General features: G+C 32.5%; 1 protein-coding gene across 1 annotated transcript; it reads right to left on the reverse strand.

The window, feature by feature from the left end:
• Positions 1–247: 247 nt before the first annotated feature.
• Positions 248–20,942, reverse strand: LOC129984446 (uncharacterized). The gene is made up of 4 exons (XM_056094329.1): positions 20,787–20,942; positions 6,011–6,086; positions 2,575–2,756; positions 248–528 (listed from the first exon to the last, which is right to left on the reverse strand). Exons 1-4 carry the CDS (start codon positions 20,832–20,834, stop codon positions 406–408), a joined length of 429 nt encoding a protein of 142 aa, XP_055950304.1. The 5' UTR covers positions 20,835–20,942; the 3' UTR covers positions 248–405.
• Positions 20,943–22,850: the final 1,908 nt, after the last annotated feature.

Raw genomic sequence — 22,850 nt, forward strand, 5'->3', positions numbered from 1 at the left:
AATAAAAAATTACTGTTAACTTAACCGAAACTAATTTTTTCCTTCATTTCACGCCCACTGATGATGGCGCCAAGGAACTTTACACAATCTAGTTACGCCACAGATATATATATATATATATATATATATATATATATATATATATATATATATATATATATATATATATATATATATATATATAAATATAATATCACTATATTAAAATGCAGCAATCCAGTAAGTGAAGATTAGAATAAATGAAAAATAATTTGTAACAAAATGTTTATTAAGACAAAAGTAAAAAAATAGTATGGAATCTTCACGATTAGATCTTGACAAAAGAATAATGTAATCGTGTCCTTTCCGATATGAGCAGACGACTTTATTCTTTCCATTCATTGCCGATAGATGGCAGCCTCATTCTTAACCGGCTTGAATGGATCCAGCTTGGTATTTGCATATCACAGTTTTCACATCATCGCCGTCACGTTCTAAGGTAGGATGATACCGTATATATAGGGAGTTGACGAAAGTACCAGGGGAGCACTAAAATATAAAATAACAATAGAATCAGTCAAAGAAAAATTAAAAATATTATTTTCAGAGAAAAATGCACGAATTATAGGAAATCTCTATTTTTAATTATAATTTATAAGATTCAAGTATTGTTTATTTTGCTGGTTTTTATATACAAGGAATTTAATTTTTAATTTTAAATACTTAACCCTTTGAGCCCCACCTGGACATATTGGTCCCGCTGATATTTTTAAATCATCCAAAGGAATAAATAAGTATGAATTTATCGAAGTGAATGTCCTAATAGTTTTCTGTGATTACATTCATATGTTAGCGCAATTTTTGTTTCGTATCCACTGTATTTTATAGGGTCACCTCAACCCCAATGCGACACATGTGTCCCATTTAAAAAGACCATTGAGACACATATGTCCCACCTCCAAAATTTCATCTATAGTTAATTTTTGTTTTTATTTTAGCAGAATATAGCTATTTATACTTTATTTGACACATTAGAGCCCTTAATTATCCTAATTATGGAAAAGAAAAGGGTTAAAGAACAATTTCAGAAATTTTTTTAATAAAAAAACAAACTTCGACAGTTTTTTCATGCAGTGAAATGAGTTAAATTTCAAAAAGAGCGGGTGAAATTAAAAAAAAAAAAATTAATGCCGGCTTGTCGGAAGATAAAGGAGTGTTTCGAAAGTACAAAGAAAAGAACATTTCATTTCCTCGTGATACTTCCGTGTATAATTTAAGATTAGGAGTTTTGGCGATCAAAGAGAATAGAAAATAATCCATCTGATAAGAGCTTTCCAACAAGTTGAAATTAAAATGGTATCGAAATGAGAGTTTTAACATTTTAGTTTTCAACACCTCATTTCTATGAAATTACGATTAATCGAAGAGTTTTCAGAAAAATAAAAGTTGCTCATTATGATTAGGCGATTAATCGTTTAATTCGTATTATTTTTCTCTCTTTATTCTTAAGGAAACAATGATCAACTACAAATTCCACCTCTCCACCGTTCTCAAACGCTTTGAGCTAGATGAACTGCCAGTGATGTTTGCAAAGAGTTTTGCTTTTCCTACAGGTATCAGTCACTGGTTCAAATCCATTCAAAGTCAAAATCTCGCCTTTCTTAAGGATATCCCAGTCAGACACACAGACAGAGAATTGCTTATTATGCTATCTAGGAAATACGTATGAAACGAAAATAATTGATAGTTGTGGTAGTATCAGTGGTTACATTGGAACGACACTAAAATCTAATTCTTTTGAAAGAAAAAGATAAGCTCAAGAAATCCGTAATTCTTTAGCATGTTAGCAGATTTAAAAAGCAAGATTTACAAGCAAAAAGCGACGAGGTACATCAATCTATAGCACGACACAAGAGCAGAAGCGCAAAAAGAGAGAAATATTTATCCTCAATGATTATCCTCGAGATTCTGATAAGGATTTCTTTACGCGTGTCGATTTAGGTAAGGGGAATATAGATATCTTTAAAAAGAATTTGCGAAGCTAGACAGATTTTTATCCTTTCACTCGGAATGTGGATACTTGCCGATTTCGGCAGTTTTACAGAGCTCCTGTAGCATTAATTAAATAAAAAGGGTGGAATTGGATCAGGAAATAAGAGAACATTTTAGCATGAAGTTAATATGGGTTAAATTAAGAAATTAAGATAAAAACTAGGAAATTAATTAGGATTTAATTTAGATATATCACTACATACACACACACACACACACACACACACACACACACACACACACACACACACACACACACACACATATATATATATATATATATATTCTTTATTTAGTCATCATATTCTTTGATTTATACAGTTAACGTTATAAAACGAGTTCATAACTCGTTCACATAACCACATGGACGATAAAAGAAAAATTCATCATTCCGAAAATACTAATGGCATGTTACTCTCTTCGTAACTTTCTGCAACAAATTCTTTTTATGATCGCTCTAAACTCTTAGACCCAGCACTGTAATGGCTTTGTCACTAAGAAAAGATATTTATTAATCAGTAGTCTAAGGATAAAGCAACATACCGTATGTCCTTTGCAGCTTCCACAAGCGTCTGGCGATACAGTTAACGTATAGGAAGTCCGTCTCCTATCCCCTCGGAGGGTGCACTCTCGAGTGGCTTTGGGTCCGATTTGCACGACTCCCGAGAAAGGCTCGACGAAGTTCATCTTGAACACCATCTTGCCGGTGTCGCATGACAGGCTAACTAGAAAAGAACACAGCCGATTCATTGTGATTCAGTCTTATAAAATAGTAATTTTGAGCACTTCTCTTACTCGTTTACTCCATTTAAAGCAGTTTTATGATTCTCCATAATTCACCGTTTTTACTCTTTCCTATAAAAAAAACTTGTAAAAGGAAAGCAATTCAATAATAGCAATAATCAACCTCAATCATCTGTTGAATCTCTGTTATTTAGAATCCTTAGTGATTGAAACACAAATTTTGAACTTAAGTTTGTCCGTGAACATGATACCCCAACAACAGTATAAGACAAACGAATGATAATTGCAAGAAGAATTTATACTGCAATTTTAGATCTCTTTTAAATAGTTTGATGAAGGAATGCCTATATATTTGTCCATGTGTATCTGAACTCGTTAACTCAAACTAATAGGAGTGGTCTCGGTTCTCTCTCCATTAAATATTGACCGATGTCTGTTGGAGAAAAGCCTCTGTGTTTGCCCATGTGGTTTGAATAATGCTAACTTAGAGGGAGTGGTCTCTCCGACAGTTTCCCGCATCCTCCCGAACGAAGGTTTTATCCTTCCATAAGAACTGTGGATCTTGCGCAAAGAGTGCTCAGATTTTAAATGACAGAATATTTCACACGTGCGTTTTCTACCACTTATTATATCTCAAATTTATTGGAAATTAGGGATTTGCATAGTAAATGGGTGTAAGTATTATAAAACTGTATTAGTTATATGACTATCAAATTTAAAACTTAAAAATATTTTGCTGGGAAGTTATTGAAACTGAGTCGCATAAAATATTGAATTGAAAATGTTAGCTACCAGTCAACTCTGTAAACCAATTAATCACAAAAGGCGGTTAATATAGAAGAAAATAGAGTATATTGTTATTAAAAAGACAAAAACTGAGCCTCTAAAATCTAGCCAAGTGGAAAGAGTGAAAAATCCATTTCAAAATGACATCTGAACAAACATGAAATATTCGAAATTAAATAATATTGTGTAAAATAAGGCCCGGTATTTCAGTAAAGCATTAAAACTCAGTTTTTAGAGTTTCAGAGTCAAATTTGTAGAACGGCATTTCTGTAATATTAAACGCAGCATAATCATTTTATGACATTGTTATTGGCCACTTCTGAGACATTTTTTGGATTGAAGCTATAAAAAACTTGCAAAAGCTCATTTTTCGATGATACGGGTCAGCAATGTATTTTAGAAAATAGAATTCATAGGTGAATTATCAACTATTTACATCTCGGCCGTTAAGCGGAGAGGAGACTACAATCAGGTCGATTAAAAATTTTACTCTCCTATTTGCCAAATAGATTGGTAAAAAAAAAATAAAATACAAAAGCACTACGGGCATTTTGGATGTTTAACTTTCACTCATTTGGAATAAGATTCGATGCAATCTATGGACAGCATCGTACACCAGATTTCATTTTTATCTGAGCTAGCTATTGCTTTTTTCAGTTATCGCGCTCACATTTAAACGAATACACAAACCGACAATTTATTAACCAATTGATTGTCGAATTTGATCCAAAATTTAAAGCATATCTATAATTTTGATGAGTATAGCTAATAATGATATATATATATATAATTTTCATCCAAACAGACATCTTTGAGTTTTTTGAGGATATATTGTTTATATGCAAATGGACGAATACATCAATTTCAGAGATGGATTTCGTCTAAAAGTTTGATAGAAATCTACAAATTGCATCCATCTAGATCTTTGTAGTTTTAAGTAATCGTACTCATAGATAGAAAGACATAAATCTAACTGGTGGGAATAGTCTCCCCGAAATTTTCTCGCATTATACGTAATAAAGATGTTATCATCCCTTCCTCCAGCATAAAAATGAAGGACCTTAGGAAAGGTTGAAAATATCAAAAGTACTCAGATTTTTATTTTCAGAGTCCCACTCATAAGTATTTTGTGATACACAGAACAGTGGAGGAAAATGAGTATAGATTTTGGACGCCTTTTTTATCAAGCGGTTGAAACTGAAATTTGGCATAAAGCTACAATTTTAATATCACTTATTATATTTTATTTATCTAAATCGATGCATTTTTGAATAATGGTGTTTCATACTTTCAATTGTACAAACTAACAAATGGTCGAACCTTTTACGGTTATGGTTCAAAATCTGATATGAATTTACAATTCAGAAGCTAAAAATTGTACCAAATTTTATATAGCTCGTTACGTTTTTTAGTTATTGTGTTCAGTTGAATTTGGATAGATACACTTACTGTGAATAGATTTAATTCAGAATTTGATTTACAAATTTACAACTTTGGAGTAAAGACCACATACAAAATTTCGCCTGTACAGTTCATAATGTTTTTTAGCCATCGCATTCACGGACATGGGCAGATATAATTCCAAAAATGCGTCTATCGAATTCAGGAAATTCTTAAGCTTGGATATTTATCAAAATTTTGCCATCGAATATTTTCACGATTGCAATACACTCTTTGAATTTATCCTAAATGAATCAAGTTAGTTCATTAGATAGAATTTCAGTATGTGGTCTCTACATCAAAACCATAAATCCATAATAAATTTTGCACGAATTCACCAAAGAGATTTATGTAAGGAATGAATTGTGAGAATTCACTGGCAGATCAATATGATTTCTAGATGAATAGAAGGAGCTTTGCTTATGCTTTTATTACCAGATTGGTTGATTTGTATCAAATTTTGAAACAAATCTGTTAATGGTATAACTCTTTGTCTGTCTGTCTAGATATGTGCATGTAGACACAAAGACATAAATGAAATTTAGAATGCAAACAATATTGAAATAATTTATCAAATTCTGTATTCCACCTATCATCGGAAGATATCCAAACCATTTACTCGAACTCCTCACTATGCGCTAAAGCTCGGGCTGAAACACGTCCTATTGTGGAAATATGAAAGAAAACAGAAATAAAAAAAATGTCCACTACTTTCTGATGGTAATGTGCGTTATTGTTTTGATTTAAGAACTTCTTCAAAAAGTATGGTTGAAAAACTTGAAATGAGAGGTCATTTTGGATCCAACAATGCATCAACCCATTTTACAATAATACCTATGGGGAAGTTAGTTGTTATATATGAAGCACTTTCAAAAACCAATTAAGATCGTGCGAGACAAATAATAATCAAAGCAAATTTTCATTTTGTTTTCTCGAAAATTCAAGGAACTATATCAGTGCGGAATATAGTCGCGAACACTCTATTTGTGTGAAAAGGATAACAACTTACCCTTGCTTTTAGCTGACTGAAATTCGCTGTCCACTTGTGGTTTCGGTCTGCTGACCCACCGCTGGGCTTCACATAGCTGAAATAGGAAAAACGTATTAACCCAGTTCGCTAGAAAAAGTTAATCAATATACAATACCAATTTTTAACAATGAAGTATTGAGTAATTTTGTTAAACGATATCATTATGCAAATCGTATGTTGAGTGTATGATGAATTTAGTACAATAATCTGGATAATGGAGAACGACGCTACACATTATTCAACAAAAAATACGGAACACAGGTAAAGATAACGTAGCTGTGTTTACTAAGTACAACCCTTGTAGAAAATAATTACACACAAACAGACAACTAATCGCTTATTAAAAAACATCACAATCACTTGGACGCAATGCGATGAATACTCCAAAGAAAGAATCACCAAATCTAAGTTTCTTAAAGAGACAGGACCATAATTCTTGGAATTTCCAAAACCTTCGTTTTTGACTCCAAAACAGCCATTATTAATATCTTTTAAAACAAAAATTTGATATTATGAAATAAATATTTTGTTTAGAAATGCTAATAGCGGGTCGAATTTTACGAATAAATATTATTATGCGATAATTTCTAAGACAATAAATAAATTTTTTTACTTTTGGAGCGAATATGATAATCTGCAAGAATTTGATAAAGTTATGTGAATGAAATTGTACAGCTTTTCAAGGAAATTCTTCTCCACACTTCTTCTGCTTCAAACTTATTTCAAACTTAATCTGATTGAAAGTTAGCGATCATCATTCTCAAAATCAGATTTACTTCTTTCCAAGTTAGGTTTTTAATGTGTACCACATTTATATACACGGCGGCTCTTTAATGAAATCACGGTTTGAATCTTGAACCCAAAACTTCGAAATCGAAACTTACCACAATTCTTCTGTGGCCTCTTATCATGCTGTTACACTGACTGATAGAAAAATAATCTTCCCACTGACAAATTTGTCAAAAAATATGTACAACATTCGTATAAAAATGACATGATGAATTTTATGCATGTAAACTCACTTAGCCTTTTTAAATTATTGTGCTCATATACAAACAGACAAATATAACCCTTATAAACTTTAAAACATGAAGATTCATCAAAATCACAAAGTCAAGTTTTAAGACAAGTCCAAAATCTTCCCTTCATATACTTGGTATACGAGAAAATAAGAACGCAAATATACTGGAAATTTTATTCAAATTCGGACTGTTCCAATTCATTGGGTTCATTAATGGTCCATTTTCCTGAAAACACTTGTGGAAAATATTTAAAAGATTGGCTCCAGAAGTAGGCGCGTTCATTAAAATTGCCACTGTCACAAAGGAGTGGTGCGAGATAGCATATAATTTTTCATAAATGATTAAACTCGTAAAATAATAAGCAACCCTCTATTCATTCTTATTTGTGAGAAGTTGAATTGTTGGCAGTAGGTATCATACAATAATGAGAAAATCATTGCGAAAACAGCGAGAGGAAGTCTGCCCAAAACTTTAATCTATACTTCCTACTAAAGGCGCTATCATCCCTCCATTCGGCATAAAAATTAGGGACCACGAGCAAAAGCTGTGAATATTACAATTGCTCAGATTTTTATTTTCAGTGTTTAGCATCATAACCAAACACGTATTTTGATATCTTTTTGTTCACCGACTGAAACCAAAATTGGATAGAAAATGAAGAATTTTAATGAAAAAATCACATACCAAATTTTACTTATTTAAGCAATTGCATTTTTCAGTTATCGTGTCTAAATTCATGTGAATATACAGATGATCAAAGCTTTGATAAATTTGGCTGAAATGTGATAGGGAATTTAGGCTATAGTTTTTAAAAATGTATTCAAAATTTATTTATCTAGTTCTTTTATGTTTTATAGTTAGCGATTTCACTTGCATTTGACAGATAGGCAAATAAAACTTCCTTACAATTTTGAAAGAATCATACAAATTTATGTAAAAGTAACATCCGAAATTTCAGCCGTCTAGTTTAAAGAATTTTTGTGTAATTGTATTTACAGTCGTACTGACATAATTCCAAAAATGTATTTTTTTAAACTAGGGGGGACGTGGAAATTTGACAAAACTTCGAATTCAAATGCAGTTACAATACTTTCTCTTCATATACAAGGAGGTCAAAATCAAAAACACTCTTACTTTGAACTCTCTATACATTGAACTACTCAGAGTAAAGGTTCCAAAATGGTTGAACAAATGGGGAGACGGATTACGCGGGAAAAAAATTAGTTTCAGAAACACCGATAAATGGCGTTGTACAACAGAAAACATGCTGAAAAGACACAAAGAATTACAAAAAAACACACATGCGGTATGGAATTTTTTTCTTTCTAATTTCTATTGCTGAAATAAAAAAATAAAAAATAAAAAAAGGAAGATGAAAAAAAAAAAGTAAGGAAACTGAAACTGTTATTGTAACTGTAATTTCGCACTGTAAGTACAAAAATTTGTATAAACCCTTGATTTGCTTCTACTGTTCTAGGCATAAAAGGGATAAAGCTGGGAAAATATCATTCATATCAGCGATGGCTTCGCACTTTGCTTGTGAAGTTTTTTCATGAAAACAAAGGAAATGTTGCAGCTGCACTTCGAGAATTTCGTTGACTTGAGAATTTACGCAAAAGATCAGAAGATACCAAAACATGCTCGTAAACTTTGTTGTACTACAAATGCAACAGCGCCAATGTCTTGCTTCAATTACTTTTATGCAAGATGAAGTGCCTCCACACATTCGACTCTGTGTACAACAATTTCTTCGGGAACATTTTACTAATGATAGAGTAATTAGTCACGCGTTCCCGACACCCTGGCCATCTCGTTCTCCAGATCTTAATCCCTGTGATTTTTTTCTGTGAGGATACTTAAAAAATCTTGTTTATCGAGGACGTCTTTCTTTCGCCACAGAATATCCCCGAACTTCGAATCTCTAGGATTCCCTGTCGGTTGAAAGGATATACGTGAGAGTATTTATTAAGATAAAAAAATACACATAAAAAGACATAAAATATCAATATACACATAAAAAGACATAAAATATCATCAATACACATAAAAAGACAAAATATCATCAATACACATAAAAAGACATAAAATATCATCAATACACATAAAAAGACATAAAATATCAATATACACATAAAAAGACATAAAATATCATCAATACACATAAAAAGACATAAAATATCATCAATACACATAAAAAGTAACTATATACAATATTATAATGATGAAGGAGGCGTTCGGTGGGGAGTATGAGTAGATGAAATCTATTGAAGTTAATATATTCTGGAAAAGATCTTGGTTGGGAAATGAAACGAAAATTTATACTGGGCTTGGGTCTGGAGAAATCAATTCCTCTTTCTCTTGTAGGAACCGCACAAGATTTCTAATTTTAACCTTGGACAACTCGTTTCTCATAATGTTGGTCCACCAGATATTTTCTAGGTCGTGGGTGGGTTTTTTGAAAAGATGTGGTGAGAGGGCAGCTAGTGGCATAATGAAGGGGATCGCCTACTTCGCCGCAGCCACATTGATCCGATCCTTTAATATTGAATCTCTTGAAATATGAAGGGAAAGGGCCATGGCCAGTTGCAAAGATAATGTCAAGTCTATTCCAAGATCATGGGTTAAAGGACACTTTCGAGATGATTTGATGGATGCTTCTGGCAGTTGAGCCATTGTCCCATTCCTCTTGCCATCGCTGTAGGCTCAATTCATTTAGAATACTTTTCAGATGGCTTTTAGGAGCTGGGTATTGAACGGGCGTACCTGCAGAAATGGCCTGTTCGGCTAGGGAATCTGCAACCTCGTTTCCGTTGTGGCCCACATATGCTTTAACCCATCCTAACTTAATAGAAGGTTGGGGAGCAGAATGGCTTGAATTTCCTGAACAATTGGGCTTGAGGTGGAAAATGAGCTGATCGCATTTAAGCTGGACTCGCTATCACTCCATATTTTAGCGTTATGATCGAATTTGCTAGCCCATTTACATGCTTCCTTAATGGCCAGCAGCTCTGTCTGAAAGACAGAATTCTTTTCGTTCAGTTTGCCGAGCCACTGATGAGTAATCTATTCGTTTTGGAATAAGCAGTAGGCAAAGCCGATATTTCCCTCGAGTTTGGACCCATCTGTAAAAATATCCGTCTTGTTTGTAGATTGGAATTCTTGTTTGAGGGAAATTATGTCATCAAGAAGAAAGTCTGAGGGGAAGATTTTTGTGTGAGAGCATTTCATCTTGAAGTTCTCAGGATGGAATGTTATATTCTGAAAATGGCTAGGTAATTGAAGACGACTTACTCTTACATAGGTTGCTTCTGCTTGCGCTTTGATGTGAAGTGGAAGAATTCCTTCGATAACTTGTAGTGCTGCCGTGGATGCTGTTCGGAATGCTCCAGAAATAGGAGAAATTTTCTCTGTATTGAGATTAGGATTCTTTGTTGTCGGGATGAGAGAGGATAGGCCCAAGCTGATGCTTCATGTAGGATCATTCTCTCAGCAACGGTGAAGTAGATATGACGCCTGAATTCTTTTTTCAGACCCCATGTGGAGCCAGCAATTCTGCTGAGATTTTGATATAAAAGAGTCACCTTCGTTTTGGTGTTAAGGAGGTGAGGAATCCATTAAGCTTATTGTCGATGGTAACACCGAGCTATTTTAAAGAATGTTGCCTTTTTATTGTTACGTTATTCCATTTAATTATTGGCCCGTTGACTAATTTGCTTATCAAGATATTACATGATTTTTCTACGGAGATTTGAAGGTGATGCTTGTCGGCCCAGCACTTGAAGATTGAGAGAGCATCCTGGGTGGCTGATTTCAATTTTGCTCTTGTTGATTCCGCTACTACAAAAACAAAGTCGTCTGTAAATGCCTAGAGATCGAGGACGTCTGTTAACTTTAACAGATTTGAAAGACAGGATCACTCTGCACGTGTAAGGCATCACAATCGACCCATTACGATCCACAGTTGAACAAATTGTCTATAGAATGCAGATTTTATATCTTGAAGAAGGGAACCATATTGAGCAGTTTCCCTTGAATCGATAAGTTGTTGTTGTTGTTTATGGTATTTAGTGGCGCAAGGGCCATATTTGGCCATGCTGCGCCTTGAATCGATAAGATCCTTGTGATTGGATGTTTGATCTGTTCGAATAAAATGCGTTACAAATGTATTTTAAGTCTTTTCAACATATTTTTTTGTTGTGCAGTGCCATCTATCGGTGTTTCGGGAGCTAATTTTTCTTTCACATAATCTCTTTCCCCATGTCTTGAATAGTGTGTTCAACAATTTCGGAGCCTTTACACTGAGTAATTCGTTGTATAGAGAGCTCAGAGTAGGGGGTGTTGTAATTTTTACCATCTTGTACTTTTTATACGAGAAAGTGAACGAAAAATTAGAATAGCATTATTCAGTAAAATTCTATGATTTCAGAAAATATATAGTGATTGACAGTCTATTTCAATGATTGTGATATCCGTTAAAATCTGTTCAGTAAAAGTGAGTAAAATAAGAGTAAAAGTAAAATCTGTTTAGATTTAGCTAATTAAAATGCATTTTAACTACTTTTGCCTAACCTATATAAAAATTTATTGTTTTGCAAAAAATACTTGCTGAATGATTTACATAAAGGAGGCATGGAAAAGAAACAGCTATACCGGTCTGTGGCTGAAACTGTATATGAGCCACTGAATTACGGCGTCTTGATTTGCCCTTTAAATGAAAGTCACGATTCTTTCCAACGGAAAAGAAATATTTTTTAGCTGGTTTTTCTATCCTGTTATTCCTCTGACCTGTAGGGAAGAAGTTGTCATTAGTTCCGTCTGATGAATCGTGGGAAGGAAATTGACACCCGCCGACGCAAATTATGCGCAGGAAATCCCACCTTAACTTTGACCTTGGATCCGGGCATTTCGAAACGGGAATGAGGTGACGAGGAACCCACCTGTTTCTGGCTGAATATGCATCTTTTTTCATCAAAATGCGCAGATTAATGAACTCGGGAAGAATTATAGTTACTTGTCGAGAAAATGACATGCATTTCGAACTAACGGTGGTGGGAAAAAATGACATATGCCCTTTATTTTAGAAGAAATGTGATACACAACTATTGTAACTCCATGTACGAGAGTCAATTTTACTCTCTCGTATATGAAGTATGAATCAACTTCCTTGAAAATCAATCTCCTTTTTAGAAAAATGAAGACGATGAAATAAAAATCGATGAAATCGACGTTGAATGAAGAATCTCCACGTTTCACACCTCTCTAAATTAGAAAAACACATTTTTGTAATTATTTCTTTCTGTGGTAAAGATAATTAAAAAACACTTTGCTCTAGATGGATGAAATTTGGTATATGGTTTTAAATGAAATGTGTCGATCTCTACACATTTTGAGGAAACTATATTTAGAGAAAGGCAGTATGCCCTGCTTCTCGAATGCAAATAAACATGATAGCTACAAAACAAAGAGGACTAGATGAATAAAATTCGGTACACAGATTTAACATCTACTGCGTAGACACCTATCCAATGTTTGACAAAATCCAATGTTTAGCATTGAACATCCGTCATTCTGTACTTTCAGAAGCATGTGAACGGGATAATTTTAAAAAGAAACAATTAAAATGTTTCAAAGTTGGTATGTAATTTTATGATTGCAATTGTGTGTCAAATTTTGTTTTAGGTGGTTGGCAAAAACGCGTCTAAAATCCAAATTCGTTTTTCTGATAGTATGAACCACATGCCAGGGATGAATCATCAAATACCTCGTCAAGGATGGCACCATAGATTTAGAAAAAATGCTACATTCCCATTAAAGATAAATATGCCCTGAAAGGTTCACTTTGCCTTATCCAAGATGCACAATTTTTTGCGGGAGGAAGGGGAGGAATAAGACCTTTAATAAAGAATATGCGAGAAAATTTAGGAGAAACCACTCCGCTGGTTTCAACTTCTGAGGGGCAATAAAAAAGACAAGATTGGAGAATAAACTGAAATTGTCAAAAGTTAAGAACAAACATTGTTTTTTTTATTTGGCATAATCGCCACCAATTATCCTATTGATACGATATCCTCTTCGTAGAACATTCCTGCCAATGACGTGTTATCGTTCTTTCGAAGCTCCTCACAGTCTGCAAGCTTGATGTCTTAGCCAGTACTTCATTTCAGAGAAGAGAGGGAATTCATTCGGCTCTAAGCCGTGTTCTCTATGATGGTAAGGAAAGGACGCAAGTCTATTGCTACAAAAGATTTTGTCCATTGAAATGATCGAGCAGTTTAGAAGAAATTGAAGAGGCGGGAATCCCAAGTAACGAGTCAAAATTGTGACTTTGAAGGAAAAATGTCTAGACATTTCCCCTTAATTTTGTCTCCTTAAGAGAAATCTAAAAAAAAAATCTAATAAGAAACTTCAAAGAAACGTGAAGGCCCATCTCTCGTCATTAACAAATAAAATGCCTGAGTATCCGATTACGACGAAAAATAATCAAGCTTGTTTATAAATTTTGGTAATAGATTTATTTTTGTTCTCTGTTTTCGTCTTACTTTATGCTTCATTGGAGATTGAAAAAAAAAATATTCTCGTACTTACAAAGCTGTCTTTTTTGATGGGCTAATCAGTAGCTTAGCAAGGATAAGTAACGGCCGAGGTATAAGATGACCTTTTCTCTCCCAGTCCTTATGAGTGCTTCAGCAAATATACAGGGTATTATTTTTTTCGCTTCTTTTTAAAAAAACAAACATAAACGCATTGATGCTATGTCCCGAAATCGTCTTTTCAAGACTAGCATCAAGCACTTTTATATCGCTCTTTCACAACAATATTTAGGACTACTGAAGCCAGTTTAGCTAGATGAAAGAGTCATTGATCCAAGGGTATTTTAAAATCCATTATTTCGATTTTATTTTAATTTTGGACAAAAAAATTATTTAATTATAGTTCTAACCATGGTAAAGGTTTAATAAGCTGTGAATATGGCCTGTAACTTCACATCCATCCATTTTGCAATGTTTTAAAAGTCTCTGCCGAAACATACTAACATCAACAAAATAAATATTTCTAAAAATATTAAATTAGATAGAAAGTGTTTATATAGATTTATACAATATCGTTTTTATATTAATTAATATTGTTGCAGAAATTTTAATCCGAAAATCTAGGTTCGGTGTGTGTTTATGTTGGAACGAATGGAGCTATCGCTGTTCTTGAAGATTCTAGGATCATCGATCTGTTCTCCAAAATCTAATTCGTCACCAAATCTCCAAATAGCAGCCAAAGCTGGGGACATTCAGTGTCCAATAGAGCTATTTGTAAAATTGTCTTCCTTGCCAAGAGATTTGCTGCTCTAGGAAGCAAAATTACAAATTCGTAACAAATTGTATTACTTAGATATTAAATTTGTTTACTTTCTAAAATTAATTATTCGATTCTTATACCAAAAATGTAGTGCATATCTTTGCATCAATAAGTAAATAATTTTTAACATGTGAAATGAAATGCGAAATTTTTATTAATGTTTAGCTATATTAATTTAATAAATAAATATATTATTGTATTTACATGTTAAATAAATGTATTGCATAGAATAGAAAATTTAATTTTTTTGCATTTAAACTTATAAAATTAAACACAAATATGTCACTGGATGACGAAAACTAGCTTTCATTTTGATAGCTCTAACGTTAACGATTTAACTTTGCATGCATGAAATGATTTGTTTAGTTAAATAAAAAAATATGTAAAAATTGGAGCATAGCACTCCTGTGTAGTTTTTAATTATGCTTCTCACAAATGCAGTGGCGTAATGACTAAGAGAAGGAACGATACAGCTCCTTAGGTTTGTTGTGACATGAGATATTAGTTCTTCATATAATTTTTAAAGTTAAATGCAACAAAAGTGCGGAGAAATGGTGCTTCATGTCACTTTTTTAGCAATCTTTTATTCAAATTCTTTTTCTATGATTGTATTTTTTCATCCATTCTGTCATTGAAGAAGATCAAAAGCGGGGGTGGGGGGGGGAATTATATTATGATCGTGGTATCCACTACACTGCAGTAGAATCATTTCTCAACGCCGGCTTTTATTTACAAGAACTGAAGTCTCCCACATTGAAGTGAACGGATAGACTGCAGTCCCGAATCTGTTAAGAATAAAAAGATTTTTAAAAAATAAATCAGTTCCAGTTAAAAGTCAGGTGGGGGGGGCTGCAATATAGTAAGTTACACATCTACATCTAAAAAAATATAGTAGCTAATATATGCGGAAAATGTGGCAGTTAGAACTAAGTTTTATTTATAAACTCGTATGAAATTTTTTAATTAAATTTAATCGACATTTTGACATTTTTTCCTGATAATTTCCCAAAAAATTATAATGCATAAAATATTTTTGCTTCATCTTAACATTTAAAAATATCCATATATTTTTTCGATGATATCCATTTTTTCTTTGTATAATTAATTTTCCTATTTTGAATCAATTTTTTAAAAAGCATTTCAGCTTATTTTACAATTATATATTTCATTGTTTGAACGAAATTTAAATTGTTTTCAATGTTGTTACTAATATTTTACCTCCCCTTATTCCAGCAGCGTCATCCTGGGATTTTTATCATTGTTGATAATCAAGATTTGACTTATTTTTCAATGTTAAGCCTGTTTCACTACATAGTATGCTTTTAATAAATTTTTTGTAAAATTTTGTTGCGCTTAACAGGCAAGTGAGCATCAGAATCAAACAATGGCAAACATTTTTTAAAGTGTGCCCACTTTTAAACACTACTGGTCTTTCCTGTGATATATTTGGATGTAATAATATAAACAGAAATTGGGTAAAATGCAAAGCACAATGCTGTAAGGTTTTTAAAATACATGCCTGTCGGAGTCTAAAAGTATTTTGTTGAGAAAGCCTATAAAACATAGCGACACAAAATATTTTTTTGAAATTTTAGTAACCGTTAACGAAACAGTTGGTTGCCAAAGACGGTTTGTAAATAAATAAAAATTAAAACTGGCGTGAGAAATTTTGGACTAGCATGCATAAAATGGATAAAATAATAAATTTGTCTAATAAGATGCAAATGTACTCTAAACGGCCGAATAGCTTATCTTTAAACAGTAAGAGTTAGGCATATACTTCCAGTTGAAAAATGGCTCGCAATGACTCTGAAAAAAAATTAGTTTATGTATTTTCAGTCTATTGTACTGAAAAAAAAAATACGAAGTCTAAATTTTTTACAGTTTTCCGATCCTATTTGCCATATTTAGTAAAATATTCTTTATATGGCATATTAAGCAAACAAATGAAGAAATTCACATTTCTGTGACAAAACTGACTGAAATGGGATGATTCAATCTCAGTATTTTAGATTAGCTGGCTTCGAGGAAGATAAAACCAATCAGCACACGTTACTTCTTCGACCGACCGTTATTGGCCTAAAATAATGAAATTCCAGGCTTCATATTTCGTTCATTTTTTCATTTGATTAATCAGTCACCGATTTGTTTTTATCCGTATTAAAGAAGTAAAAATATATCATATTCACTCGATAGAGCACATATAAATAAACTCAGTCTTAAAAGATATGCACGTCCCTTCTTTGGTCAGAACGGCAGCTCGGGTGACAATAAATTCAATAATTAACAATTATACTAAAAATTATTACTTTGTATACGTTCAGATCAAATATATATTAAACCGTAGAGTTATGCTCTTCTATTCTTCATGAAATACAAAAAAAAAAAAAAAAAAAAAAAAGATTTAGACAAATTGAAATCAAGAATATAATAAACAAACCCCAACCAAATCGATATTGGAGTCAAACTAATGAAGAGAATATAAAAAGAGTACCGTCAGAATGAAATTTGAATTCTTTCAAAAAAAATGTAATGAATCGCAAATTACTATAAGTTTGTAACATACAGAGTGTTTCAAAAGTCCTTAAACGAACTTAAAGGTAGGTCAGAGATGCAAAATAAGTCATTTTTACGTCACATAAACAAGTCGTTTTTATAAAAGAACGTAAATGACAAAGGGCAAACACAAAGGACGGTTGCTACAGAGGGATTTTTGCCAGTAAATTAATAAATATTGAATAAGAGGATATGCCAAATAAAGTTATTACAAATTCATAATAGCACAACAAATGCAAAAGCATTGATAGCAACATACATAAGGTGCATATCGCTTTGCAAGACAGGTTACTTTACGCACTCTGAAGATTTGTTGGTGATCTAGGTTCCATTCGCCATTATCTCTCTGACTTCAGTACTTCTTCTACAGTGGGGCTGTTGCATTATCGAAAATTTGTATGCCATTAAACTTGTACTGCTTATTTTATCTAGTGTGTACCTTCCTTTTTCAAAATTAACCGGTCCTATTGTAAAATGCATTGTTTCTCCGTGCTTGACACATAGAAAACATTTCAGTAGCATTTCTACACTGAGTTTTCAGATAGGAGCCTGGTGAGTTTGACCTTTAAAGCTTGTATAAAAACTTTTGAAGCAGCCTGTATATAATTATTTTTTGTAAATCGTCTTCTACAATGAAGAGAACCGAGCACGCGTTTTGTTAAAGATAAAATTATAGGAATTCCTTGTCATTTTATATATTTTGTTTGAGAATTGTAATATTATTGCTATTCATACACCTGCACACTTTAAGAGATCGGGGAGGGAAGACAAAAGAATCCGACTCTGAAAATGTATCAAATGTATTAAAAAATGAATTCTCGGGGAGATTAAAGGGATAAAGTATAGGGAAAACCCAGTTAATCCAACCAAAGTGGGAAGGATGCTTCGGACAACGATTTTTACTCTCTCGTATAAGAAGTATGGAAAAAGTATTGCAATCATCAAAAAAATTCGAACTCCATATTTTGACGAATCTCCTCGTTTCAGATCTCTCTAAGTTTGAAAAACATATTTTTGGAATTATGTCTGTCTGTGATTAAGATAACTAAAAAACGCTTTGATCTAAACAGATGAAATTTGATACTGTCTTTATACCAAATTTGTTGCTTTCTATCTATTTTGCTCCCTTCAAATCAAATTCTTTGATATCAAAATTCCTTCTGAGGAAGTCTGTTTATTTGGATCCAATATAAGTTAACACGATCATTACAAAACGAAGAGAGTTAGATGGATAAAATTTAAAATACAGATTTAACAACTATAATGTAGAGGCCTATCAAATTTCTGACCGTCTATCGGTCTGTACTTTCAGAAATTTGTAAACATGATAATTAAAAAAACCCAAACAACTTAAGCATATCAAAATGGGTATGGTATTTTTTAATTACAAGTATAATTCTGTAACAAATTTTGGTTTCTATCGTTTAAGAAAAACGCGTCTAAAATGTAAATTCGATTTTCGAATACTCTTAAATGCATGCCAGGGATGAATCGCCAAAAAAAAAAAAAAAAAAAAAAAAAACTCGCCGATGATCACACAAAAGTAAAAAAGTTAAATCCAAGCCAAATGTTAATATTTCATAACTACTGTTCACCAGTGCCATGCAAGGCTTCCTCTGGGGTAAGCCTTTATGAGAGTATGTGAGAAGTTTTTGGGAAGACTCTTCCAGCTGGTTTGGATTTGCGTTTTCAGTGGTATTTCGGACAACCGGGTTTGGCTTAACGCTAGTTCAGTTAATCGGAGTTTTACTGCGTCAGGAACATTTATTTTGCTGTTGCTTTTGTTAGTATTTCGTCAGATTTATGTACATTAATCGTGGTAAGAGGATCATATTCTGTCTACAACAGAAGTTAGAAAGGGGAATTCTTCAGAAGCTGCATATTTTAAAGATTATTTAAAATCTTTTTATTTCTAGTTATTTACTTATAATACGAACTACTTCTAAGCATAAAAAGGAACAAATCTGAGGTGATTGGGCTGTCGATCACATTTCCTGCTTAAATGTTGGTTAAAAAAATGTGCTTTCATTTTTTTCAATAAAATAGTTTTAAGGAATTTCTTCGCTGAATAAGGATTAGAAACATTTTAAAAGAACTATTTACTGATAAATAAATTTCAAAATAAATCTACAGCATTTTTTAAATCCCCAATCAAGATTCGAGATTGTTTCGATTTATCCAATGCTTCGATTGAATGGTACAGATCTACAATTTTTTTTAAAAATCACGCGCTCAATTTCATCCTTCTTATTCTCTGACATTTTTAAGTTATGTGGCTCACAAAAATATGTCAAACACGTTAGAAAAATGAACGCCAAGGCGGTCATACATACACACCCAAAAAAGAAAAGAAAAAGAAGAAATATATATACACAAATTAACATACAGAAATCTGAAACGGAGATATTCATTAAAGATAACAATTTTTTTTTTGAAAATTACGTTTCTTATCTATGTTTATTTAATAAATGGGGGAAACATCGTGTCATAAAATATCATGCGTTCTTGCTTCATGTTTATCTATTCAATTATTTTATTTTACAATGAAGCGTGGGTATAGTGAGAAGCATCAGTACAAATAAACTTAAAAATGAATAAATAAATCCGAATTCAGGAAGTCTGAATGACAATTGTGTATTAAAATCTTGAGATCGAATATTTTGAAAGTTACGTTACCTTATCTATGTATATTTCCTATGAAGGGATAAAACATTATGAATTCTTAACCTCATAATTAGCTTATTTTAATTAAGGTGCTTGAGAAGAATTCTTATTCAAATAGTTCCTACTGGAAAATATTAAATGTTGGGTACATCTTCGAAGCGCAAATTACAACTTAAAAATAAAATTTCTCTCTCTCTCCCTCTCTCAAAAAAAAAGGGGGGGGAGAAAGAAAGAAAGAAATTCAGGGAAAAGCATTTTGAAAAATTTCATTCTCCGAATTTTAGCAAGAATGATGTAGAATTCAACAACATTTTCAAAAGAAAATGTTGTCGAAATTTTATATTTGGAATTTCCATCTCAACAATAAAATCCTCTCTTTTAAAACATTAAGCTTTTGTTCGTTAGATAAAATTGTGATAGTAATAAGTAGAGATTTCTAAGTTTTATATTTAATGCGCAGATTGCTTTTAATTTCATGGCAGCTATTTATATAAATTTATATTGCTTGCAACAAGGAATAATAAAGTCTTTACGTCTTTTTTTTTATCATTTGATAAATATTTTAACGCCATTGCGTCAGAGTTAAAATGCAACTCAAATTAATGATTTACATGTAAATCTTTTACTATTACTGAAAATTTCGTATTTTAAATACTATTTAAAAATTAAAACTTCTTTACAAATTTTGCCTTTTTTCTTGTGGATCCTCCTTTTAAAATATGAAAAATAAATAAATATTACTGACTAAAAAATAGTTTTTTTCTGGCTAACAACAACTGCTACAAAGTAAAAATCATTCGATGTAAAATAATTAACGTTAAATAAAAAAGAAACCTCATATATGAGAAACTTTTGAACATTCAAATTTTAACTTCTTTTAATCTTAAAAGTTCTGTTGCAAAAATATTTTTTTTTTGTTTCAATTCCGTGAAAAATGTTTCCATAACAATAATTTTTTATTTAATAAACACATTGCTGACAATATACTGACTTGTCAATATCTGAAAGTGAAAGCAAACAAATTTTAACAAGAATAAATAATAAAGTAAAGATCTTATAAGATTGAAAAAATTTTTAAACAATAAACAGTTATCTTTAGTCCAATACATTTTTTTTAAAAAAATTATGAATTAAAGATAGAATGGGAAAAAAAGTCATTTTACCGTGAAAACAAAGCCCAACGTTGCGAGAACCGTTAATATCCTCATCATGCAGTTTTGGAACCAGTTCTGAAACGTGAAATTCAGAAACAATAGGGCAACACTTGCAGTGACACCTTGTGGCCGTAATGCCTACTTTCCATGACCCACTTCGAGAAAGGTGACGTCACTTTCGAAAAAAAGAAGACAATTTATGCGTAGGAAAATGTTGATTTGTCCGCAAAAACTAATTTGACAGTCGACAGACCGGAATCGAAAATCTTTTAGAATAATCAAGTTCCGAATCGTCTGCGGTTGCAATAAAAATCGTTTTAGTGGGAGTTTTAAAACCGATGAAAAGAAAGTTTTCATTATCGTTTGTAAGAGGTGTAGGAAGATTTATTTCAACATTGTGTGAGGTGCGGTGATTATAATTAATTACCATTTTTGTTTTAAAAAATCCAACACGGAAAGTCTGCGTTTTAATTCGTGGAAATACAAAGTAAAAACATAATTATTTTTAATTGTAAACATCTTGTACTTTTAAATGAAGAGAGTTGGTTATATGGCAGATTAACAATCACGATTTAATGCTGTAGGGGAAACAGTATTTTCTTTCTTAAACTTGAACTATATTTTAAAGCTTTCTTTATGACTCTTGAGTAATGCTACATTTTATATGGCAAAAAGCCTTTTAAGTTAATTGTGGAGAGGGGCCATAAATATCTTTCCATTTTTCTATATATCTGCAGCTAAAATAAATCAAAAGAATGGAACCGAATTCCATATACATCTTGCGGATAATCCCATCAGAGACACTTTAGACATGGAGATTTCCCGAGTATGGAGAAATTTCAGGTATGGTGATTGATTCTCGCCCCTCCCTTCTGTGGGTACAGAAATGGTGTGGGGTCAGCTACCCACAACGGGACGTGTCTCCTACAGGAAGGCTGTACTGTGACCGTTGATAGTTCTTAGGACTCACCCTTAGTTCCCGCCAATGTTGCTGTTACGTCCGGTCATTCAGAATTATCCGTGTGCTTTCAGGCGAGTCGAAGCAGCTGTCTATGGTTACATCTTGCGGAAAGTAGGAAACGAATTCCGAACAAATAAATAAATCTCCAAATGTCATCGCAGTATCTTGTCAACAGGGGAGGTATATACATGACAATTTTCAACGCCAGATGCCGATTTCAGTGATATTAGAAATAAATTTTATAATTTTTGAGATCGATGAAAATCTGCATTAAAATTTTTTTGACGTATTCGAGGGAAGTAGGGTGCTCACGCAAAAAATGTTACTAGCATGCAAACCAAAACTGCACGTTGTGTGCAGATTTTACATAGGGCTCTAAAGTGAAAGAGTTAGGCATGATTCGCCAAAAGCCGTTCATTCTTCGAATGATGCACTGGGGCAAGAAGGGAGCTTTGATCACATTCTGGGTTTCAATTTCAACATTAGAAAGATTGTATTCTTTTATTTCTATAAATTCGTTTTATCCAATTAGAAAATATTTAGAATAAAGTGAAGCAACTACTCGCAATTTTGAACATAAAAGAAAGAGATCGCTAACTCACCGTGTATAAAATAAAATTATTTTTGCAATCTTCTTAACATTCCTTTCTTTTGTTAGTTATTTCGAATTCATTTCATTTTTTTCTTCTTAATTCTCTTATTTTGGGATGGCGATTGTTGTTTCATAATGTTCGCAGCTGCGGGTCTTTGATAAAAATGAAACAAAAAATTTGAATGTTACGACAAGACATTTTTTTTTTTTTTTAACTTAACGAAAGAAGAAAAAAACGAAATTGATGCATATGCGGAAGAAAGTTTAGAAAAGCTGGATAGCAGTCGAAAAGTGTTGTTCATTCTTTACAATCACTTTATGATAAAAGATAATTTGGTGCTATTGCTGATCATATAAGGAAAAAGGGGCCCATAAAGATATTTATTAAGAATGTGAACTACTCTTTACCAATCAATATTTTTTCCTGAGTCCATCATCGTCTACAGCAGCAGCAACAACAAATCTGTGCAAATGAATGTCCTTCTTTGTAATATAATCTGAAATGCTAAATCCTTAATTT

Source organism: Argiope bruennichi, chromosome 9, assembly GCF_947563725.1.
Source record: "Argiope bruennichi chromosome 9, qqArgBrue1.1, whole genome shotgun sequence".
NCBI classification, from domain to species: Eukaryota; Metazoa; Arthropoda; class Arachnida; order Araneae; family Araneidae; genus Argiope; species Argiope bruennichi.